Source organism: Carica papaya, chromosome 6 (assembly GCF_054855325.1).
Source record: "Carica papaya isolate Zhongbai chromosome 6, ASM5485532v1, whole genome shotgun sequence".
Lineage (NCBI taxonomy): Eukaryota > Viridiplantae > Streptophyta > Magnoliopsida > Brassicales > Caricaceae > Carica > Carica papaya.
This window is the reverse complement of record NC_142314.1, coordinates 21,624,010-21,643,647: the sequence shown is the minus strand read 5'-3', so window position 1 is coordinate 21,643,647 and position 19,638 is coordinate 21,624,010. Positions and strand designations below refer to the sequence as shown.

The 19,638-nt window shown below is 36.1% G+C and overlaps 1 protein-coding gene across 3 annotated transcripts; it reads right to left on the bottom strand.

Moving 5' to 3' along the window:
* Nucleotides 1-376: 376 nt before the first annotated feature.
* LOC110824338 (Transmembrane proteins 14C) lies at nucleotides 377-19,292 on the bottom strand. 3 transcript variants are annotated; one of them, XM_022054935.2, is made up of 7 exons: nucleotides 18,883-19,292; nucleotides 18,247-18,634; nucleotides 18,000-18,167; nucleotides 17,248-17,294; nucleotides 17,128-17,165; nucleotides 837-957; nucleotides 377-736 (listed from the first exon to the last, which is right to left on the bottom strand). In XM_022054935.2, the coding sequence occupies exons 1-6, from the start codon at nucleotides 19,144-19,146 to the stop codon at nucleotides 867-869; spliced, it is 996 nt and encodes a 331-aa protein (XP_021910627.2). In that variant the 5' UTR covers nucleotides 19,147-19,292; the 3' UTR covers nucleotides 377-736; nucleotides 837-866. The 3 variants fall into 3 exon arrangements, with proteins under 3 accessions (XP_021910627.2, XP_021910625.2, XP_021910624.2); XM_022054933.2 differs by having other exon boundaries at nucleotides 824-957; nucleotides 18,247-18,637; nucleotides 18,883-19,291; XM_022054932.2 differs by having other exon boundaries at nucleotides 18,247-18,637; nucleotides 18,883-19,290.
* Nucleotides 19,293-19,638: the final 346 nt, after the last annotated feature.

Sequence of the window (19,638 nt, the reverse complement as noted above, 5' to 3'; positions counted from 1 at the left end):
ACTCTCTTGGGTTTGCTCTATTAGATTCCACTAAGATCAGTAATATAATCTATACATATCTGCTTTTTTTTTTTTGGGTCTAAGAATCTATAGACTGAATAGTGTCTTCCATTGGCAAGAGAGAAAGGACTACCAACCAAAACTCAAGTTCAAAACAATAGAATGCAGCTTGTGAGTAAATACTCTGCACAAACAATCCAAGCAGCTGACAGAACTTAGGCATGATTCCCTGAATAGAAAAGCGACTAGGAAAAGAGAGTAATAACTCCATCATCCAAGACCAGAACCTCATATTTTGATTTATTTTCGTTATATGTTGATTCAAGTTTTATTTGTGGTAAACCCATGTAACAAAGTAAAAAATTGGACCTGTAAATTCACATAGAAGCAAATACTTTGTAGTACATAGAATGATTATTTGGTTAAACAGATAATCCTGACAGCAATTCGAGAGTGTCAAAGATCAGGTGTATCTTGGGAAAAGAATAAACAATTATCAACGAGTTTATTGGAACAAAACGATTCTAGCACCGAACAAGGAACAAATGCCCATTAGATTGTTACAACTATCTTTGATATAATCACAATACAATGTAAAACTAGACATTCTATTTAGCCATTCTCCTACAGTATCAACCACTCTCTGCTTCTGCAATCTTCACTGGGGTTTTTCCAAGGTGATTTAGTAGAACTTCTCCTGGGGGCATGTGGGAGATGATCCTCAGTTTCAAGTTGGCTGCACGGAACAGGAAATTAACAGAGTATTTTTAAGGTAATGATGAAAATTTGAGTTACACCTTAAGTGAGAGAAACATAAACGAACCAAAAAGATATACATGTGATTTGGCCATCATCCAGCATATGACTCAATTTTCAGCCCCGGGTTCCAAGTCTGAGCTTCTTCTCTTCTTACCATTGATGGTGATATTATATAGATAAAATGCAACCACCGCACCACTGCACAGTAAAGAATTAATAAATAAAGGCAGATTCTATAGAATATGATTAGAAGGCTAAATTAGAGTTAAACAGTGTCATAGTTATGAGACATTTCAAGGACTTGAAACATATGTAGGTGGGGCAACCATGTGTCCACATGATAGCGATGCCAGGTGCTATCACAAATGTGTAAGAGACTGCAAAACAGTAAAAACTTCAATCCAGGATGACGAAAGATGCTGCAACTATATGCTGTCACAGCAACACGAGATGAGTTCTTGAAGCAAGAGGGAATTCACAGGAGAATACCTTCAAACATCTAATTCAACTATAACTAGAGCAATTTCAACCCTGAAACCTAGTATCAAGAGAAATTTTATGTGCTAATTCTCCACCCAGGGAAGAATAATGCAGAATGAATCAGCTCCAGATTGCCTAAATAGATTAAAAACAATAATCATATAATGTTGCTATCTATTTAAGAGTATTATTATAACTTTACTAACTTCGAAATTTAATGTGCTAATTCTATTACTATCAGTATTTTTTAGTCTAAATGTACTAGTAAAGGCTACTCATGAAGTATTAGAAATATCTTAGTAATTTTATTTTTTTGAATAGAATTCAGTTACTAATAAAATATTTTGAGAATTTCTCAATCTTCTGATTGTTTAATGCAATCAAACCTTTAAATGTAATGCTTAAGACTTCTTAGATATGATGCCTAAGAAATCTTTAGTGTAATGTTTAGGTTTTTATCCCAATATCCTTAAGTATGCAAGTTAACCCTAACTTGTTTTATTTAATAAAAGCTACAAAGGAAGCATTAAAAATATATTTGTAATTTTACTTCTTTTCTTTTTGAAAAACTTCAGTTATTCAAAAAAATATTTATAAAATTTCTCAATTTTCTAATTGTAACTCAATCAAATGATGCTTAAGCCTTTTACATATGCCGTCTAAAAACTTTTAAGTGTAATGTCTAGGTTTTTGACCAAATCCCTAAGTGGCAAATTAATCCTAATTTATCCTCCATCATAAGAAGTTATACTTCCTTAATCTGTCCCTTTTGGAAAAGCTCCTCAACCTTCTCTTTTGGGTACGTCATTTTTCTTTGATTTCAGCCAATAGTGGGGCAAATTTGGCAAGACTGCTTTAGGTATTAAAACGATGTGATATTGGATGTCACTTATGGGAAGCAAACCATCTGGCAGTTCATCTAAAAGTCTCTCTTTGAACTCTGCCACAAGGATTGAACATTGGTTATAATCTCAACCTGTAGTACCTCTTTTACAAAACTATGAGAGAATATGCTTCATTGTCTTCGCCAGCATTGCATATAACGTCCTCTTCACAAGTGGTAATAGAAAGAAATGTTTCCTTCCTACTACTGAAATCCTGGATTTAATTTCCTAACTTACTATAAGAAGAAAAGAAATTTTCCTCCCTTCCCAATTAAAGATATAATAGTTCCTCCTACCTATCGGGGTTGCATCAACATCATACTGCCAATGTTTTCCAGTAAAATATGACTGGCATCCATATAAACTACTTGGCTAATAATGACATCCATCTTGAGCTTTCCAATAGAAACAGAAGAGGTAAATTTCAGTCAACCTTAATGACAGGGCTCTTCTTCATCCCCCCCTAACTTGTGTCGGTCAAGATGTGACTCCTTTGACAATTGTAGGTGGTCAACAAGGGATTTTGAGCATATTTTTAAATCTGCCACAAAGATAAATCTTCTCTTTAATGGTAAATTATGAACAAAATATTTGATGTCATTGATAATGGTATATTTTATATACAATCAGGATTATTTTTTGTTTAATTTTTGTTAGTTTTGAGTAATTTTCATTACTTTTTAATTTCATTTTATTTTATTTAATCACTTTAATTTATTTTATGAATTTTGGGTAATTTCGAAAAAGTTTGAAAAGTTTTGAATGAAGGCACAAAAGGGCAGAAACCTACACTGGCAGATGCATGTTCATGCAGGTGGTGATGCACGTCAGTCCTGGAGTCTCTCTCTACACAAAAGTTTTTAGACAGAAATCAACATGGGCAAGCGCATGGTCGTGCAGATGGTCACGCGGGAAAGGCAGAATTTTTAGGTTTTCTAAATTGCTTAGGATTTGTATTTAGAAAATTCTGTTATTTACATTAGTAGTATTCTAGAGCAGCACTCTTTTAATTCAGAGATTGTTTTAAGTTAGGGTTTTTCTTCCTCTTCTTCTTCCTGGAAGACTCAAAACTCCATTGTAGAGGAGATCAAGCTCAAGACGAAGACACAATCCCGAGTTTGATTTTATTTTACTATGTTTTCTTTTAGTTTCAGTTTTTGTTTTCTTTTTTTAATTATGGAGTAGATTTTTTTTGTTAGGAAAAACATGAACCCTAAACTATGAAGGGTATTGATTTTGATTAATGATATCTAAGTTAGTTTTATGCAAAATCATTAAGTTTAATGCTCATACGAATATTATGTTGCTTGAATTCTTTAATGATGTGTCGAATAGAGAAATTAGGGTTTTCAATTGATAGGATTTCAATGCATGATTATTAAAGTTTTGCATAACAGGTTTAATAACAGTTTGTTCGAATAGATAATCTAAAATTAACTTGTGGTATGCATTCGTGTTCTTGAATAAGGTCGAATAATTGAATTGATTATATGCAAATTTCTATGGAAGTGTTTGAATAAAAGTTTCATTTAAATCTGAAAGGTTATGTCCCTAAATAAGGTTAACCAAATTTTAGAATTAATCCGTCAATCTTAACTCAGATTTCGTTATCAATATTGATATCTACACAAGTTTAGGAGGATTGTGGACCTTAATATCGTTTTATTGATTGATTTATCTTTAATTTACTGTAATTATTCAATTCTCTACAATTTTATTTAGTTTTATATTTCACTTTAATTTACTTTCATTCGATCAATATTTCTCAAAATAATAGTTGTCAGCATAATAATTGATTTATAAAATTTGGTTTTCGTAAGACGATATTCGAATTCTCATATCTATATTACTGATACGATTAGTGCACTTACTAGTTATACGAATGGTGGGGCAAATTTGGCAAGACTACTCTAGGTATTAAAACGATGTGATATTGGATGTCACTAATGGGAGGCAAACCATCTAGCAGTTCATCTAGAATTATCTCTTTGAACTTTGCCACAAGGATTGAACATTGGTATAATCTCAACCTATAGCACCTCTTTACCCTTTTCTACGAGAGCATATGCTTCATTGTCCTCGCTAGCATTGCATATAACGTCCTCTTCACAAGTGGTAATAGAAAGAAATGTTTCCTCTCCACTACTGAAATCCTGGGTTTAGTTTCCTAATTACTTTAAGAAGAAAAGAAATTTTCCTCCCTTCCCAATTAAAGATATAATAGTTCCTTCTAGCTATCAAGGTTGCATCAACATCATATTGCCAAGGTTTTCCAGTAAAATATGATTGGCATCCATATCAACTACTTGGCTAATAATGACATCCATCTCAAACTTTCCAATAGAAACAGAAGAGGCAAATTTCAGTCAACCTTAATGACAGGGCCTCTCTTGATCCACCTTAACTTGTGTGGGTCAGGATGTGACGCCATTGACATTTGTAGGTGTTCAACGAGGGATTTTGAGCATATTTTTAAATCTGCCACAACGATAAATCTTCTCTTTGATGGTACATTCTGAACAAAATATTTGATGCCATTGAGGACTATTCTTGTGCTGAATAAACTCTGTACTACTAAGGAGACTTGTTCACCATCTTTTGCAGCAATTCTGCATTTTGTTAGTTCATCCTTTCTTTTTAAAATAAAAAGTATGAAGAGTTTATTGCTAGAACACCAAGGGAGTGCAGCCCATACACAATGTAATACTGTCTATGACATGTCCAAACTCTACCACCCTATACATGTCGTTCCCTAAAAAAATAGAGCCAAAATAATAATACCAACGATCTTTAATTTTTACAATGCCACTCTCCACCCCTTCAAACACCCTTCTATTCCTCTCTTTCTAAAGAAACCACAACTTCGTCAAAGGAATAAGATTAATATGTTTCTTCTTTTTACCCACCCCACTCCATGCTCAAGTCTCCGCCTTCACTAAACCCGCCCAAACACAACAAATACCGAGCAAATTATACACCATCGACCATAACAGATGAGCAACAGGACACCATAACAATAAATGATTGCAAGTTTCAACCACTCTTTTACATAAGTAACAAGTATTTACCATCACTCCACCTCTGTTCATGAGTTTGTCAATGGTCAAGATACATTCTTTCCCAACCTCCCAAGCAAAAAAAGCAACACTAGGTGGTGCACGAGCTTTCCAAATCTGTCTGTAAGGGAACGCCACCATCACGTTAACATTAGGCTTCATCAACACCTCATAAAAGATTTTACAGAAAAGCTCCCGTCTTGCTTCGGTATCCACACCAAAGTGTCACTATTACAGTTCATCCAAATACTATAAAGCAAAAGAAGCATTTCTTCACATTCCCCCACCTCTTAATCATTTAAATTCCTCCCCATCTCCACATTCCACACCACCCCACTCCCCTTCCCAGCATAGGCATCCATCACCATCCATACTTTTTAGCAATGGCATAAATATGCCGAAATTGATCTTTGAGCTTCCCATTGCCACACCACTCATCAAGCCAAACGTGAATAATATACTGCTAGCCAACTTCCACTCAACATGCTATATAAATTATTAAAATTCATACCAATCTTCCTCCATAAGCTCGAGCCATGGCCTGCTCGAGGAACACCAAGTATCACCAGCCACCCAACTGCCCCAATGCGCATCCACCACTCTCTTCCACAATTGCTCCTCCGCCTTCAAATAATTCCATAACCATTTACCCTAAAGCATCTTATTCATCTCAACCATAGAACGGATACCCAAGCCCCCATAACTCACCGGCTTCTTCACCTCCTCCCACTTCATCAAATGGAACTTTGTCCTACCCTCTTCTATCACTCCAAAGCAAACGACATTGGATTCTTTTCAAAGTTTTAGCTACCTTCACTAATATCCTGACAATAGACGAGTAGTAATAGGTAGATTAGCAAAAGTAGTTTCGATAAGTGTGCATCTACCACATTTGAATAAAAAATTTCTTTTCCAACTAGCAAGCCTCTTCTCAAAGGTTTCAATCATCAGATCCCAAGTCGCTAAATTCTTATATTTGGAACCAAGAGGGAGGCCCAAATATTTAATAGGAAGGTTCACCATCTTACACTCTAACAAATTCGTTAAAAAGACATCATTCTCTGGGTTCCTAAAGCTGACCAACTCAAACTTATTTAAATTAATATCTACCTCTGAAACAACTTCAAAATACATGAGAACACAGGTAACACCCAAGATCACCTTTTCTTCTAGTTGGTGAAAAATAAGGGTCTTGTCAGTAAAATATAGATGAGAAACTTCAATCTACTAATTCCTTCTACCACCTAAACCCTTCTAAAAAGATCCATCTCCTTTGTCGCTCTTTCAAACAACTGTTTAGTGCCTGCATCATAATTATAAATAGAAGAGACGATAATGGGTCAACTTACCTTAAATTCCTAGAAGTCTTGAAAAACTAAGACAGGCTATCATTTATCATCACAACAAAGGAAGAAGTTGTAATGCACATATGGATCCACTTTCTCCATTTGATACGAGCAAATTGTGGGGGGGGAGGCAACACGTGGGAATCAAGCTTAAAGAATCCAATTTTATCTTTTCAAGAGTCCTTTTAGGACTAGAAATTACGGCAACGTAGATGTTGGAATCGGATTAGCATTCTAGAGTTCAAGAAGATTTTCTACTTCAAGAAATTAATTAATTAGAGTTAGAATCATAAAAAATGAAGGAAACCCAGAGGAGGAAGAATTCCCATTCTAGCCGAATTTTCATCCTTAATTTTCTCAATGTTGGATTTCTACTACAATTGGGAAGCCTTTTAAATTATCTTCAACTCTATTTCTACAACAAGATTTAATTAACTATTGAAGATCAAAATCAAGTCAAAGACTACATGAGGAATTTGGCCATAACACCACCATTCTTCAAGAAAGAAAACTTTTTATTTAATTATGTTTATACTTCTTCAAATTATTATTTTAATATTTTTATAGATAAGAATGTAATTAGAATTATTTTAGGATTTAGTTTTTGAATTCAAGTAGAACTAGTAATGCCTAAACCTATATAAAGGCCTTACTTTTTAGGTTGTAAAAACATCAAAATTCAAGTTCAATAAAATTAAGCTTTTACTTTTAGTTAGTTGTTGGTTAAATTGCTCTTTAAGAAGGTTTTTTCAAACATCTTGTTGAATGGAGAATTGGTATCTATTTATCAAGATAACTAGTGGTGTTTTCATCAATCTCTTTTCTTGAGTTGATTTTAACTTATCAAGATATTTCTTATGTCATTTTAATATCAAGATATTTCTTATCCCAATTACCTTAGTTTGCATTAACAAGTTGAATGTGAGTTAAGGAGGAAGGGTTTACTTAAAGATTTTAAGTTTCTGCATCCTACTGTTATATGTGGAGTTTTGAACTGCATGCGTTGATCTAAGATTTTGCATCACCTTTCTCTCCAAAACTCATTCTACTCAATATATAATCCACAAAGTCCTAACGAACATGATCATAGACTTTTTCCATATCAAATTTACACATGAAAACTCTCCTATTACTGATCAAATCATCAACCACTTCATTTGCCACTAACACAACATCCATAATCAGCCTTCCTTTCACAAACGCATGCTGACACTCCCCAATGACTGCACCCAGGACAAAAGACAATCTACTTGAAAGGATTTTCGAAATTAATTTGTATATATAACCACTAGGGTTATGGGCCTAAAGTCTTTGATGTCTTTGTCCCCTTCTTTCTTAACAATAAGAACCAAGAAAGTGAATTTTAGAGATTTTACAAACGATTCGGAGCTATGAAATTCTCTAAACACCTCCACAATATCATTTTTTACCACATACCAGTACCCTAGAAGGAATCTCACATTAAATCCATCTAAGCCGGAGACCTTGTCGCCATTACAACCAATAAGTGCTTTTTTTTCTCTTCTTTTGTGAAATCCTTCTTAATATGGTTTCTAGTGTCCTCATCAAGCATCTCAAAGTGTAAACTGTCCAATCTCGGTCTTCTGTAAAACTCTTCAATATACAACTTGTAGAAATACTCACCAGCCTCCTATCTCATGTCATTGTTGCACTTAACTTCACAGTTTTCCACAGTTATTTGCTCAACATAATTGCATCTCCTCCTGTGACTGACAAAGTGGTGAAAATATTTAGTATTCATATCTCCTTTCTTAATCCACTTCTCCATCGATTTTAGTCTTCATAAAATTTCATTCATCTTCATCCTGTCAGTGAAACCACTCCTCAACCCTTCTCTTCTCGTCTTCTTCTCCTCCTCCTCTAAGAGCCCCTCCCCTTCTTTCTTGTCAAGGTCATCGATCTCCTACATAATACTGTTCAATCTCGCTTCTTCCTCCATACCCACTTCTCTGGTCCACTTCTTGATCTCATCCTTCGTCTTTTCAATTTGTAAGCCACTCTAAAGCTAGCTTTGACATAAACCTTAGTCTCTACCCAATTTTTCTCAATCATGCCCTTGACGCTCTCCATCTTCAACCATTTGTTGTCAATTTTGAAGGGGCTAAGACCCCACAAAATGCCATAAGCAACAATGCACATGGGAAAGTGTCCGAGGTGGTTCTTTGTAGAACTTTCTAGGTTACACTTGGCAGCTAAATCAAGAGATCTTCTGGATATTGTTAACCACCCAGGAGGATATTTCACTATTTGATAGACCCCCACACACAGACCTACTCTCTCCCCCACCTTCATTGCCATCCTCTTCCATTTTTTTTGCTCCCTCCAGATCATAATCCACTAACACCACAACCAATGAACCACCCTCCACAACGTCATTCCCTTCCTCACTACAAATGAGGTCTCTGCCCATTGATTCCACTACCGCACCCTCTATCCCTCTTCTGTTTAAGCCCCAGGTCCACATTCCTGAAGAGTCCAAAAACGACTCAAAGCAGCAGCATTTTGGATTAATTCGCTTTGGCGGTCAAGTGGGATTTGAAATTGACCCGACTGGCATCCAACTTAGTTCTCTTCTACACAACCTGTTTCTCCTCTTTATCTTTCTATATAACTGTCGACGCATATTAGCCAACCACAACCATCGAAACCCTAGACTCCACCCAACATTGAGGGCAGTGAAAGACCTCCTCCCTATGCAGTTGTTTTGTCTTCCATCTCCTTTGCGCCGATCGCCTTCTCTGCCTTTTTACAGTTCAAATTCTGTCAGGAGTCCATTTAGGGTTTAGTATAGCAGAAGGGATAAAGTAGATAGTTCACACACCAAAGGAAAAACTGGTAAACTCATATAATCAGTTAGGGTTAGGGTTGACAAATCCTAACTAGCTCATCAGGATCCCACAGCCACTAGAGTCATCACCATCACCTCCCATAGTGACTGCTGCAACAGGTAGCGACCATCGATTTCGGCCATTAATCTCGTTTTTTATTGTATTGTGGCCTATAAAAGGCCCTTCTTCCATTGTTGTAATCATCATCGAGAATTAATTAAAATTTATCTTTCTATTCTCTTCTTCAGCTTCGGTTTCCTCTTCTTCTTCTTCTCTCTTCTCTCTTTCTTTCTCAATATCATAACCATGTCAAAGGCTTTTGACATATTCACAATTTCCCATTCTGCCAAAGCTTACACCGCCTTCATAACTTGTCACCATCCACCTGCCTCTGATCCATCTAGTATAAAGATTCTCCTCACTGTCTTCCCTTTCTACTCTAAAAGAACCAAAAATCTTCCTCCTCTATTCCATCCCAATGCGAAACACAGCTTATGCAACTTCCCCAGCCAATTTTTTTCCCCATGAATTCCCTCCCTTCCGCAAGTAGAAATCTTCCAAAGCTTCCACCAACCAACCCACTTCCTCTTTCTCTAGTGAAATGGAAATGCGAAATCTCCTTCCATTTTCACTTATCCTCATTCCTTTTAGATTCCTACCCTCATTTATGAAGTCAACTATCGATCATCACAAACTTCCTCCCCTCTACCATTCCTCTTGTCACCCTCTTTTGGCCGGCCCAAGTGGCCGACCACCCTAGTCCTATCCTTCGCCTCACCTCTCCGACTCCCACCAACCACTTACCCCCTCCCTACCCTTGAACCCTACTCATTTTCCTTCTTATCACTTTTCTCTCTCTAGCTTTTTCTCTCTCGAAGACTTAATATTCTGTTAGTTCATCCTCGTCAATTAATTATTTATCAAGATTTGTTATGTAGTTGTTTTATGCAAAGAGCAAGAACTAGAGATATGTCCAAGCTTGTGACATTTGAGGCACTTAACCCTTTTAGGTATAGAATGAGGAATCTTTGCAGTATTTTTAGTACTAATCCCAACAACTAAATTTCTGGTTACACCATTTTGCCTCAATTTATAGTGTCTAACAATCAACATAGAGGCTGTAATAGAATTTGTTTGCCGTTTACAGAATTTTTGTTGAATGAATAAGCAGTAAGTCTTTTTGTTACTTGACCCCTAACTGACTGTCAACTTATTAGTTTTTCAGCCTTGAGATCCGTATTGTGAGCCTTATCAACTGTCCATAACTTTTTTTTTTTAATCCAATTTGTTCTTGGATAACAAAATCAAACCATTCATTATTGTGATGTTAGCTGTTCATCTGTTTCAGATAAGCAAAAAGTCATAAAAGTTCTTCAATGTATTTGGTTACAATTTTAATACTCTAAGTTTGGTGTTGATGAAATAGCATCTGGTCAGAATTAGTGGGCAAAAGTCTTTCTTTAAGCAACATTTGCCTCTTGAACCACATTGTTAGTTGACTTTTTTCTCTTATGGCACATCCATGATATTTAAAAAAAAAATTCCCTCGTATACACAAGGGAAGCATTCGATACCTAATCTTCCACTAACAAATAGCAACTTTAAGGCAACTGTCATTGGTGACTGTTCACATTCTCGCTTGGTAGTTTTCTGCCATAGCAAGCCTTGCACGTTGTTGATATTCAGAATAACTGCCATTTTCATCTTCAGAATTGTCATAATAGTAAATTGGTCCTATGTTGAAGTGCGAGATCACAATGATCATCAAGGTGACCACAAGTGTAATCTCCGGTACAGTTATTCCTAACTTTCTTCAAAATTCCTATTTGCATTCATATTCAGGCTGGCCGATATTCCGCAGATCTCCTTAAAGGCGTGTTCAACATTTTTCTTTTTTAATAGAAAAAGATGTATTATTAGAAGATAAGAAAAAAGGATACATATTTGGAGAATAAGACATCCTCCTCGAAGAATATAAATGGAAGAAACAGTTGCAGGAAAATCAAAATAGCCAAAACCGCCTATCGAGAATAAATGACCACCTCCCAATTTGGATGGAGTTCAGAACTTGTTAAATTGGAATGATTCTTGTGAGTGTTGGTCCATAACGTGGTCAAGAACATCCTGCAGCTCATGGATGAAGATTATGGGACATAAAATATTCTGCAGGTTCTCTCAAGCCATATTCACCATAAACCAGTAAAAATAGCCCCTTGCTTTGAGTCACTTCGCCACCTTCCTAACCCTTTGCCTGGAAACTCAATCTCACAAAGCCCTTTATTATAAGAGGAGCCACCCAGCTTAAAGCAAACGGGTTAGTTATACTCGCACATAACTTCCGTGTTGTCTCACAATGGAATGAATAGATGGGAGTGTGTCTCCCCTTCCTTGTAACACATCAAGCAGATATCTGAAGATAAAGCTTTATTACACAAACAGATTTGTGACATCTCATTAGTGTTAAGCCTTTGATGAATGGCTGTCCATGCAAACACCCTTTGACAGAATTGGAGCTTTCCAGAAGTCCATAGCAACAATGTAATAGTTGGATGATGGGTTATTGGTGAGGTGAACAAAGAAAGACTTACAAGTATATTGACCTGCCTTAGGTTCCAATGACCATATTTTGGTATCAAGCTGCAAATTTAGATGAACTGGCTCCAATTGGATTAGAAGGCTAAGCATAGCAGGAGTTTACCAATGAGATAGGTTAAGATGAAAATGAAAGTTCTAAGTTATACCTCCCTCTATAGTGGATACAAATCACGAGATAGGATCATTGCGTCTGTATGGTAGGTTATACAACCGCGGAAATCAGCTAGCCAAAGGTGAATCAACATAACCTCTCAAAATAACAACCTAGAGCCATGTCCCACTTTTAGATGGATAAACAGGACAAACAGTGGATGCAGGTGAAAAATGGCTTTCCAGAGACTTTTTTAAGAAATGGATTCACTTGCTAAGGCATCCCATCCATCCCTGAAACCCCCGTGAATGGCGTTGATAACTTTGTGCTACAAAGAGTTTGGTTCCTGAAGGAAGTGACAAATTTATTTAGCCAATAAAAATAAATTTTCAATCTAAGATTCCCAATTTCCAACCTCCCTGATCACTTAGACTGACAACATGTCTTCCAACTCAGTAATGGTTGGGGTTTTCTTCTCCCACCCTTGCCTGTAAGAAGCGATGCAAACACCGGTCAATTCTTTTCGCTGGCCCCACAAGAATCATAAACAAGGACAATAGGTATATGGGAAAGCTACACTGATAGGGCTTGAATAAGAGTTACCCTTCCTCCTAAAGAGAACCTACCTTTCCAACACTCCAACCTGTTGGCAACTTTGTTTATGACCCCATCACAAAAACTACTTCTATTGTCACCCCGTAAAGGAACACCAAGTCATGTGATAGGCCAAGCTAGTCTAATATATCCTATTGATTCTACTATTTGCTCAACCACTCTCTCCACCATATTAATCCCAATCAGTCATTTTAGGCAAGTTAATTCTTAAGCCACAGACTCACTCAAACACTTGATGAATCTAGTATTGTGTTGCAAGAATAAAATCATGTCATCAGTGAATTGAAAGTGGAAGATTTTTATCCCATCTTTCCCCTACCACAAGACCCTCTGTTGTATCTCTCTCCAAGCTTCTAATCAAATTTTGCTCAAGACATCCACCATTAGAGTAAAAAGAAAAGGTGAAAGTGGGTCTCCCTACCTCACACAACCAAAAAAAACGAGAAACTCTCAAAAATATTATGGAATAACTGAATGATCAATAAGTGAAATTAAAAATTTATTTATAACAGTCTATAAGTAACTTTCCCTAACTAGAATTAAACTAGAAAATAGTAATCTAATAGAATTAATAACATTAATCCTAATACAAATAAAAAATAATACTAATAAAAATAAACTCCTAACTCTAATAAGAATAAAATCCAAAATTATTAAAACTATAATAATAGTTAGTAGAATCTTAAATAGTACAGTTTTTTTACATTTAATATAATAACAATTTATCTAAAGCTAGTCCCTTCTACATCATGACTTTTTGGATAAAATGAAGGAATGGTGGCAAGAAGATTTAGTTAGAGGTTATAAGGGCTTTAAATTTATACAAGAATAAGGGTTCCTCAAAGAAATATTGAAGATGTGATATAGAGAGGCTTCTAGAGATAAAAGGAAGAGGAAGGTGGACATCCTTGAGGAGCTAAAAGTCTTGGACAATTTGGCTTCTAAAAATAATATTTCCCTTAACCAACTGACTCGGATGGTTGAACTCAAAAATAATCTTGAGGAGACATTGATCAAAGAGAAGGAAAGTTGGAGACAGAGTTATTTTGAAATGGATAAAGAGGGTGATGCTAATACTAAATTTTATCATAGAGTTCTGAATGGTAGGAGGAGGAGAAATGAGATTAAGAAGCTTAAGTTGGAGGTGGAGGGGAGTGGAACGAGATAAGGATTCTATAAGACGTTTAATTACGGAGCTTTACAAGCAATTATACACCAAAAAAATATGTATCCAAGTCTTTTATTGAATGTGTTTTCGCAATCCATTAGTAATGCCAAGGCTAAGTACCTTGAGCGACAATTTGAGGAGATACAGAGAGCTATTTGGGCTATCAGCATCAAGGGAGCCCCTGGCCCTGATGAATTTACGGAAGCCCTTTGCCAATCTTGTTTGGACATCATTAAGGATGATGTATTAAAGGATTTCTAGGAGTTTTATTTGAATGGTAATATTTGTAGAAGTATGAACTCAACCTTTATAATCCTTATCCCTAAAAAAGATTTATCAAATTAGGTTCTAGATTATCGTTCTATAAGTTTGGCCACTAGTGTTTACAAAATCATTACTAAGGTTTTATCATCACACCTTAGTAAAGCTATGGATGACATCATATTGCCAACCGAAGTGCCATTATGGAAGGAAGACAAATCTTAGATGTTTCCCTTCTAGCCAATGAATTGGTGGAATATATGCAGAGGGATAAGAAAGAAAGTTTGGTCTGGAGCTTGATTCTAAAAAGGATCACAATAGGTTAATTGGGGTTTTTTCTGGGTTTAGTAATCAATTGTAAGGGCTTTGGGCAGAGGTGGAGGAGATGGATAATTGGATGCTAGTCTCCTGTCTCTTTCACGGTCATTGTCAACGGTAAGGCACAAGAGAGGTTTGAGGAACGCGAGGTGTTAGACAAGGCGACCCTCTATCTCCCTTTCTTTTTACATTGGTGGTGAGGTTGAGCAGACTGTTTATTAAGGCTTCAGAACGTGGGGCCGTGGTAGGATTTGCAGTTGGAAAGGACAGAGTCAAGGTGTCCCACCTCTAATTTGTCGATAATACAATCCTTTTTCTATCACATGACCATAGATCAATCTCTGGCATTCTCATGCTCGTGACGGTTTTGAAGCAGGTGTCAAGGCTTTGCATCAATAGGGGAACATGGACTAGTAGGAATTAATGTGGATCATAGCATGGTGAGCAACTTTGCTAAGGCAATAGGGTGTGGGTCTTATTGGCCCTTTACTTGGTGTTCCTTTGGGTGGAAACCCTAGGTATGTCTTTTTGGGATAGCATAGTTAGTAAAGCATTGAAAATCTCTTAAGATATACCTAACGAAGAAGGTTAAGATGGGAAATATTTGTAAAGGGAAGGGTAGATAGGTAATTCATCAAACCCAGCTGTTTTGATTTTGTTTCTTTTGTTGTCACAAGAAGGGGCACCTCCCCCTAGCCTATAACATTGGCCCTCTTGAAGTTAGAAAATACAGGAAATTCAAAGTCAAAAGATAATAAAATTTCCTTCACTCTCTTTGATTTTTTCTGGTCATTTCTCTCCTCTTCAACCCTAAAGGTCACAGACCACAAGCAATGTTCCTGACAAATTGGTACAAGAACCACTGGAATCAACCAAGACTTATGTCTCCGTAGCATCGACAACAAGGTTCAAGGGAAAATGGTTTGGGTTGCACCTCCTTCATTGGAATGTTAGCTCAAGCATTGGTGGTTTTAGTATTAAAGCTAAGGCTAGATCTTAACCAAAAGGTGCACTCTTTGCAGGATTATGAACGCTTTGAAAAGAAAGTAACCATCGTATTTTTGACAATTGTTTTCTTTTTCCAGAATCAATGCTTTGGGGAGAAGATAACCTTCTTGGCTTCCCTTTAGGCTAAACCTCATGGGAATTATGTGGATATATTTGTCTGCTTTACATAGGAGTTGGGATGCTTTGTTCACGTGAGATGTTCTCAGTTGTGTTTCCACTTCCTTGTGTTTTTGTTTTCTCATCCTTTTTTTTACCCATTTTTTTTTAGCTGGATGACTTATCCACTGCACCTATTGTATTGATCCTTTCTCTTTTCAATAATACTTCTGTTGCTATCAAAAAATAAAAAATAAAAATGGGGGAAACAAAGAACTTATGTAATTTACTCCTAATACTATTAGAGAAGTAAGAAAATAAGAGAAATTCTTAGCACTAAAATAGGAAAATAAAACAGAAATGACAATGGAAAATTTAGGTTTTAATTAATTTAAGAAAACTTTATACTTTCTATTCTAATGTTAATTGCCTAAATTATTAAAGCAATTTAAGTTTAATGTTGTCCATATTATCTATTATCCTGTTCCACATCAATCATTGACTAGAGTCCTATCTCTTAGGAGAGTTATCTTTAGCTAGAGAGACCTTTTAGTGAGGAGGTTAAGAAAGTTGTGTAGGACCTCATGCAACTAAAGCTTTTGATCCTGACAATTTTTCTATTTCCTTCTTTTATAGATGTCAGGACAGTATCTAAAGCGATTTAATTAATGTTTTTGATGAATTTTATCTTAACGTGAAAATAATGTTAGCATGACTTCAACATTCATCACTTTGGTGCCCAAAAAAGATTGGATCCATAAAAGGTTTCTAATTTTTGTTCTATCATTCTCGTCCCTAGTGCCTTAAGATTATCATCAAGGTGCTATCTTGAGGTTGTGTAAACTGTTGGATGATACTATTTCTGATTTCACCCACACCACTTTATTTCTCAAAGAGACCTTTAGTAGTGAATTTTGGGAGGCTTAAGTTCCATCTGAGGTTAGGTTTTTGCTGGACGGTTGATATGAACAAGCTCAATACCAATGATTTGTTGCAAAGTCGCAAGCCTAATCGTGTCATTTCTCTATATGCATGTCTTATGTGCTTTATGGCAGCAAAATCTCATAATTACCCATTTTTGCATTGTGAGGTGGCTTGAAGGCTTTCGATCTTCTTAAGGATGATCGGAAGATAAAGGTGGTTGTCATGTTGTGGAGAGGTGCTGCTTTCAATTGTTTGTGGGTTTCATGCTAGGTGCTTCAAGCATCACCGCAATCATCTGAGTCATTCCTCTGGGACATAACGGCTTTCCTCGCGAATTTTATGGGCTAAGGCACATGATTATTTTAGGATGTGTCTTTCAGTATCTCGCAATGGGACTTTCTTTCTTATATTGATATTTTTCTTTTTCTTACTTTCCTTTTAGGATGATTTTTTGTTGTCTAATCTTTTATTTTTCCCTCAGTCTATGATATTTCTTTTTCTATCAAAACAAAAGTTATGCTGTCTTTACCTTCAAGGTGAAATAATTTATAAACATGTTCCCCAAAAAGGGATGATAAGCTAACCATTCTCAGCATTAAACTTTTCAGAAATTCACCAAGTGAAAGAAAGACTGAAGGAATGTAATTGGAAATACTTGAACAAAAAAAGAAGTTAACCTGACAAAGGTTGTCAAAAAGTTCAGAAATGTAGGTCTCTGGAAAGGGAAAAAAGAGAATATTAGATCAAATATAAGTGACACTTTAAGAAAGAAGACAGGTTGCATGATGAATTAATACCTGAGATTGCAGGCACATCTCCCTCAAAAATATAATAGCTGCTATTGCTGTAGACCATATAAACCAGCAGCAAAGTAAGCACAGGAGTTTAAGCAGGAAACTGATTCATTTTTGTACATAGTATGTAATTACAACTTTAACAAGTTAAATAGAACACTGAACCAGAGCCTTGTAGCTCTAATGGTTAAGTTCTTCTTTATGGAGATGGTGTACGCTGGTTCAACACACGTTTACATCAACTAAAAATGAAAACAAAAATAGTCCTACCTGAATTCTGGTTTCAAAATAAATAGCGTACCTGGACTTCAGTACAGATCATAAATTTAAATACTTTTATCCAAAAACAAAATGCCAAGCCCAAATGATAATTTTGATTATGTAATAAGAATCATGACTTGAAACAGGTGACCGAAGCCAAATTTACCAAAATATGACAAACAAAATAACCTCCAAAGCATAATTTCGAGACATAAGAGTAGAAAACTTGCTTGCGGAGACACTTATGACAGATGAAGAGAGGAATTAAGTAATAACTTCACAACCATAAGGTCTGAAAGTCACTTTGACAAATTAAATTACGTTTTTCCTTTTCCAGAGGACATGCAAATGTCATGCCAAATGAGAAGGCACTGAAAACTAACACAATGAAGGGGATATGCTAACAAATCTGCTAGAAGCCAGTGATTTCATATATCAATTACTACTTACACTCTTATATTTTTAAATCAAAACGCAGAAAAATAAGTACGTACCTGTCTGTCCTTTCAAGGCCAGAGGAAATCGTTCTCCTTTGTTGTGGGATCTTAAGCTTGACACACTTAAGGCCAAAAGCACTCCCCCTAGAATAACACCAAACCTAATGGCAGAAACGCTGCCAGTTATCATGAAGGAAAGAAAGCCACCCAGAGAAAGAAGGAAACCTGCAAAACAAAGCATACATAACGGATATCCATTGCTTGAAAACGTTGCCAGTCAACTTCTGTGATACTTTGTACATACCATACGGTATTCCAACATGAAAATCACGGGCACTAGAGAAATGACTGATATCATGAGCAGAGGAAGAATATGTTTCAAAAATCTCCTTCACTGGTTCAGGGGAATTCACTGCCACTGTGGAAAGATACTCTTTACCCTCTTCAGTGAACTCCTTTGCTATCACGCCTAAATCACTTCTTGCCTTGTCTGCTTGAATTTTCAGCTGCTCGCTGGTTTCCTTCAGAATTTCAATCGCCTTCTTAGAGTGAACCTCGTATGCTTCTCGCGAGAGGCATTGCAACCTTAAAACTTGTTCTTGGAAAGAAATAAGAGCCTCTTTCCACGCTTCTGGTGATTCTTCAGCTCCTAAATCGTCATCCCCTTCCTTCTCCAACTCTACATCTGAATGCTTCTGAGAAATCAAAATTAATCATGACAAACTCCTATTTGTAAAAACAAACAGACAGAAAAAGGAATAGCAATGAAGTAAAAATAATGCACACAGAGAGAAAGAATCATTGCCATGATTAATGTATGAAAGCTTGGTAAAACAATATTTCAGACAGACTCCAATGCCCCGAAATGCCAATTAAAAATGTCTTAATTAATTGATTAAATATTTTAAATAAAAATTAGATAAAGGACACCTGAGCTTACGGATTCCTCATGAGAAGCAGCCAAAGCAACAAGAGAAACCGATCGATTAAAGGAACAACCTCGGCTCGGAGAAGGAGAACCAGGGTCTCTCGGTGTAAAAACTCTTCGACTTGCAAGGGAGACTCGACAACCACTAGGTCTGAGCAGAGACTGGAAGCGCATAGACGGTAACGCACGCAACGCCACCGAAGAAGAAGAAACATCGGTCTTCAATGAGTTAGGATTACGGCTTTTCACCGATAACAATTCCAATGCAACACTCATCTTCAGCAGAACAACGTAGTTTCAGGGCCAAAGGTATCGAGAGAACTGAGCTCGCTTTTGTGCGCTCGCTTTAGAAACAGACGAGTGAAGCCCACGAGGGAAGATACGAATGTGCTTAGCTTAGGGATCTAAAAAAGAAAAGAAACTGAACAAGGAGCAACTTGATAAATTACGTGTAACCAGGAACAATGTGGTAAGTTATAATTTAGTTTTAAATTTTTTTATAATTTATTTCTTAAATTTATAAAATTATTTAAAAATATAAATTACTTACTAAATTTTTTTACAGAAATAATAAAAGTTGTTCGTATACTTTTTTAGTAATATGAACAAACTAACTCAAAAAGTATAACATTTTTATCTAAAAATAGGGGTGAAAAAATTAAAAATTTATTGTAAATCTCAAATAAAATAAAATATAATAATAATAATAATAAACATAAAATTAAGAATAGAAAATCACAAGCCAATTGAATACTTTTTTTCTTCAAA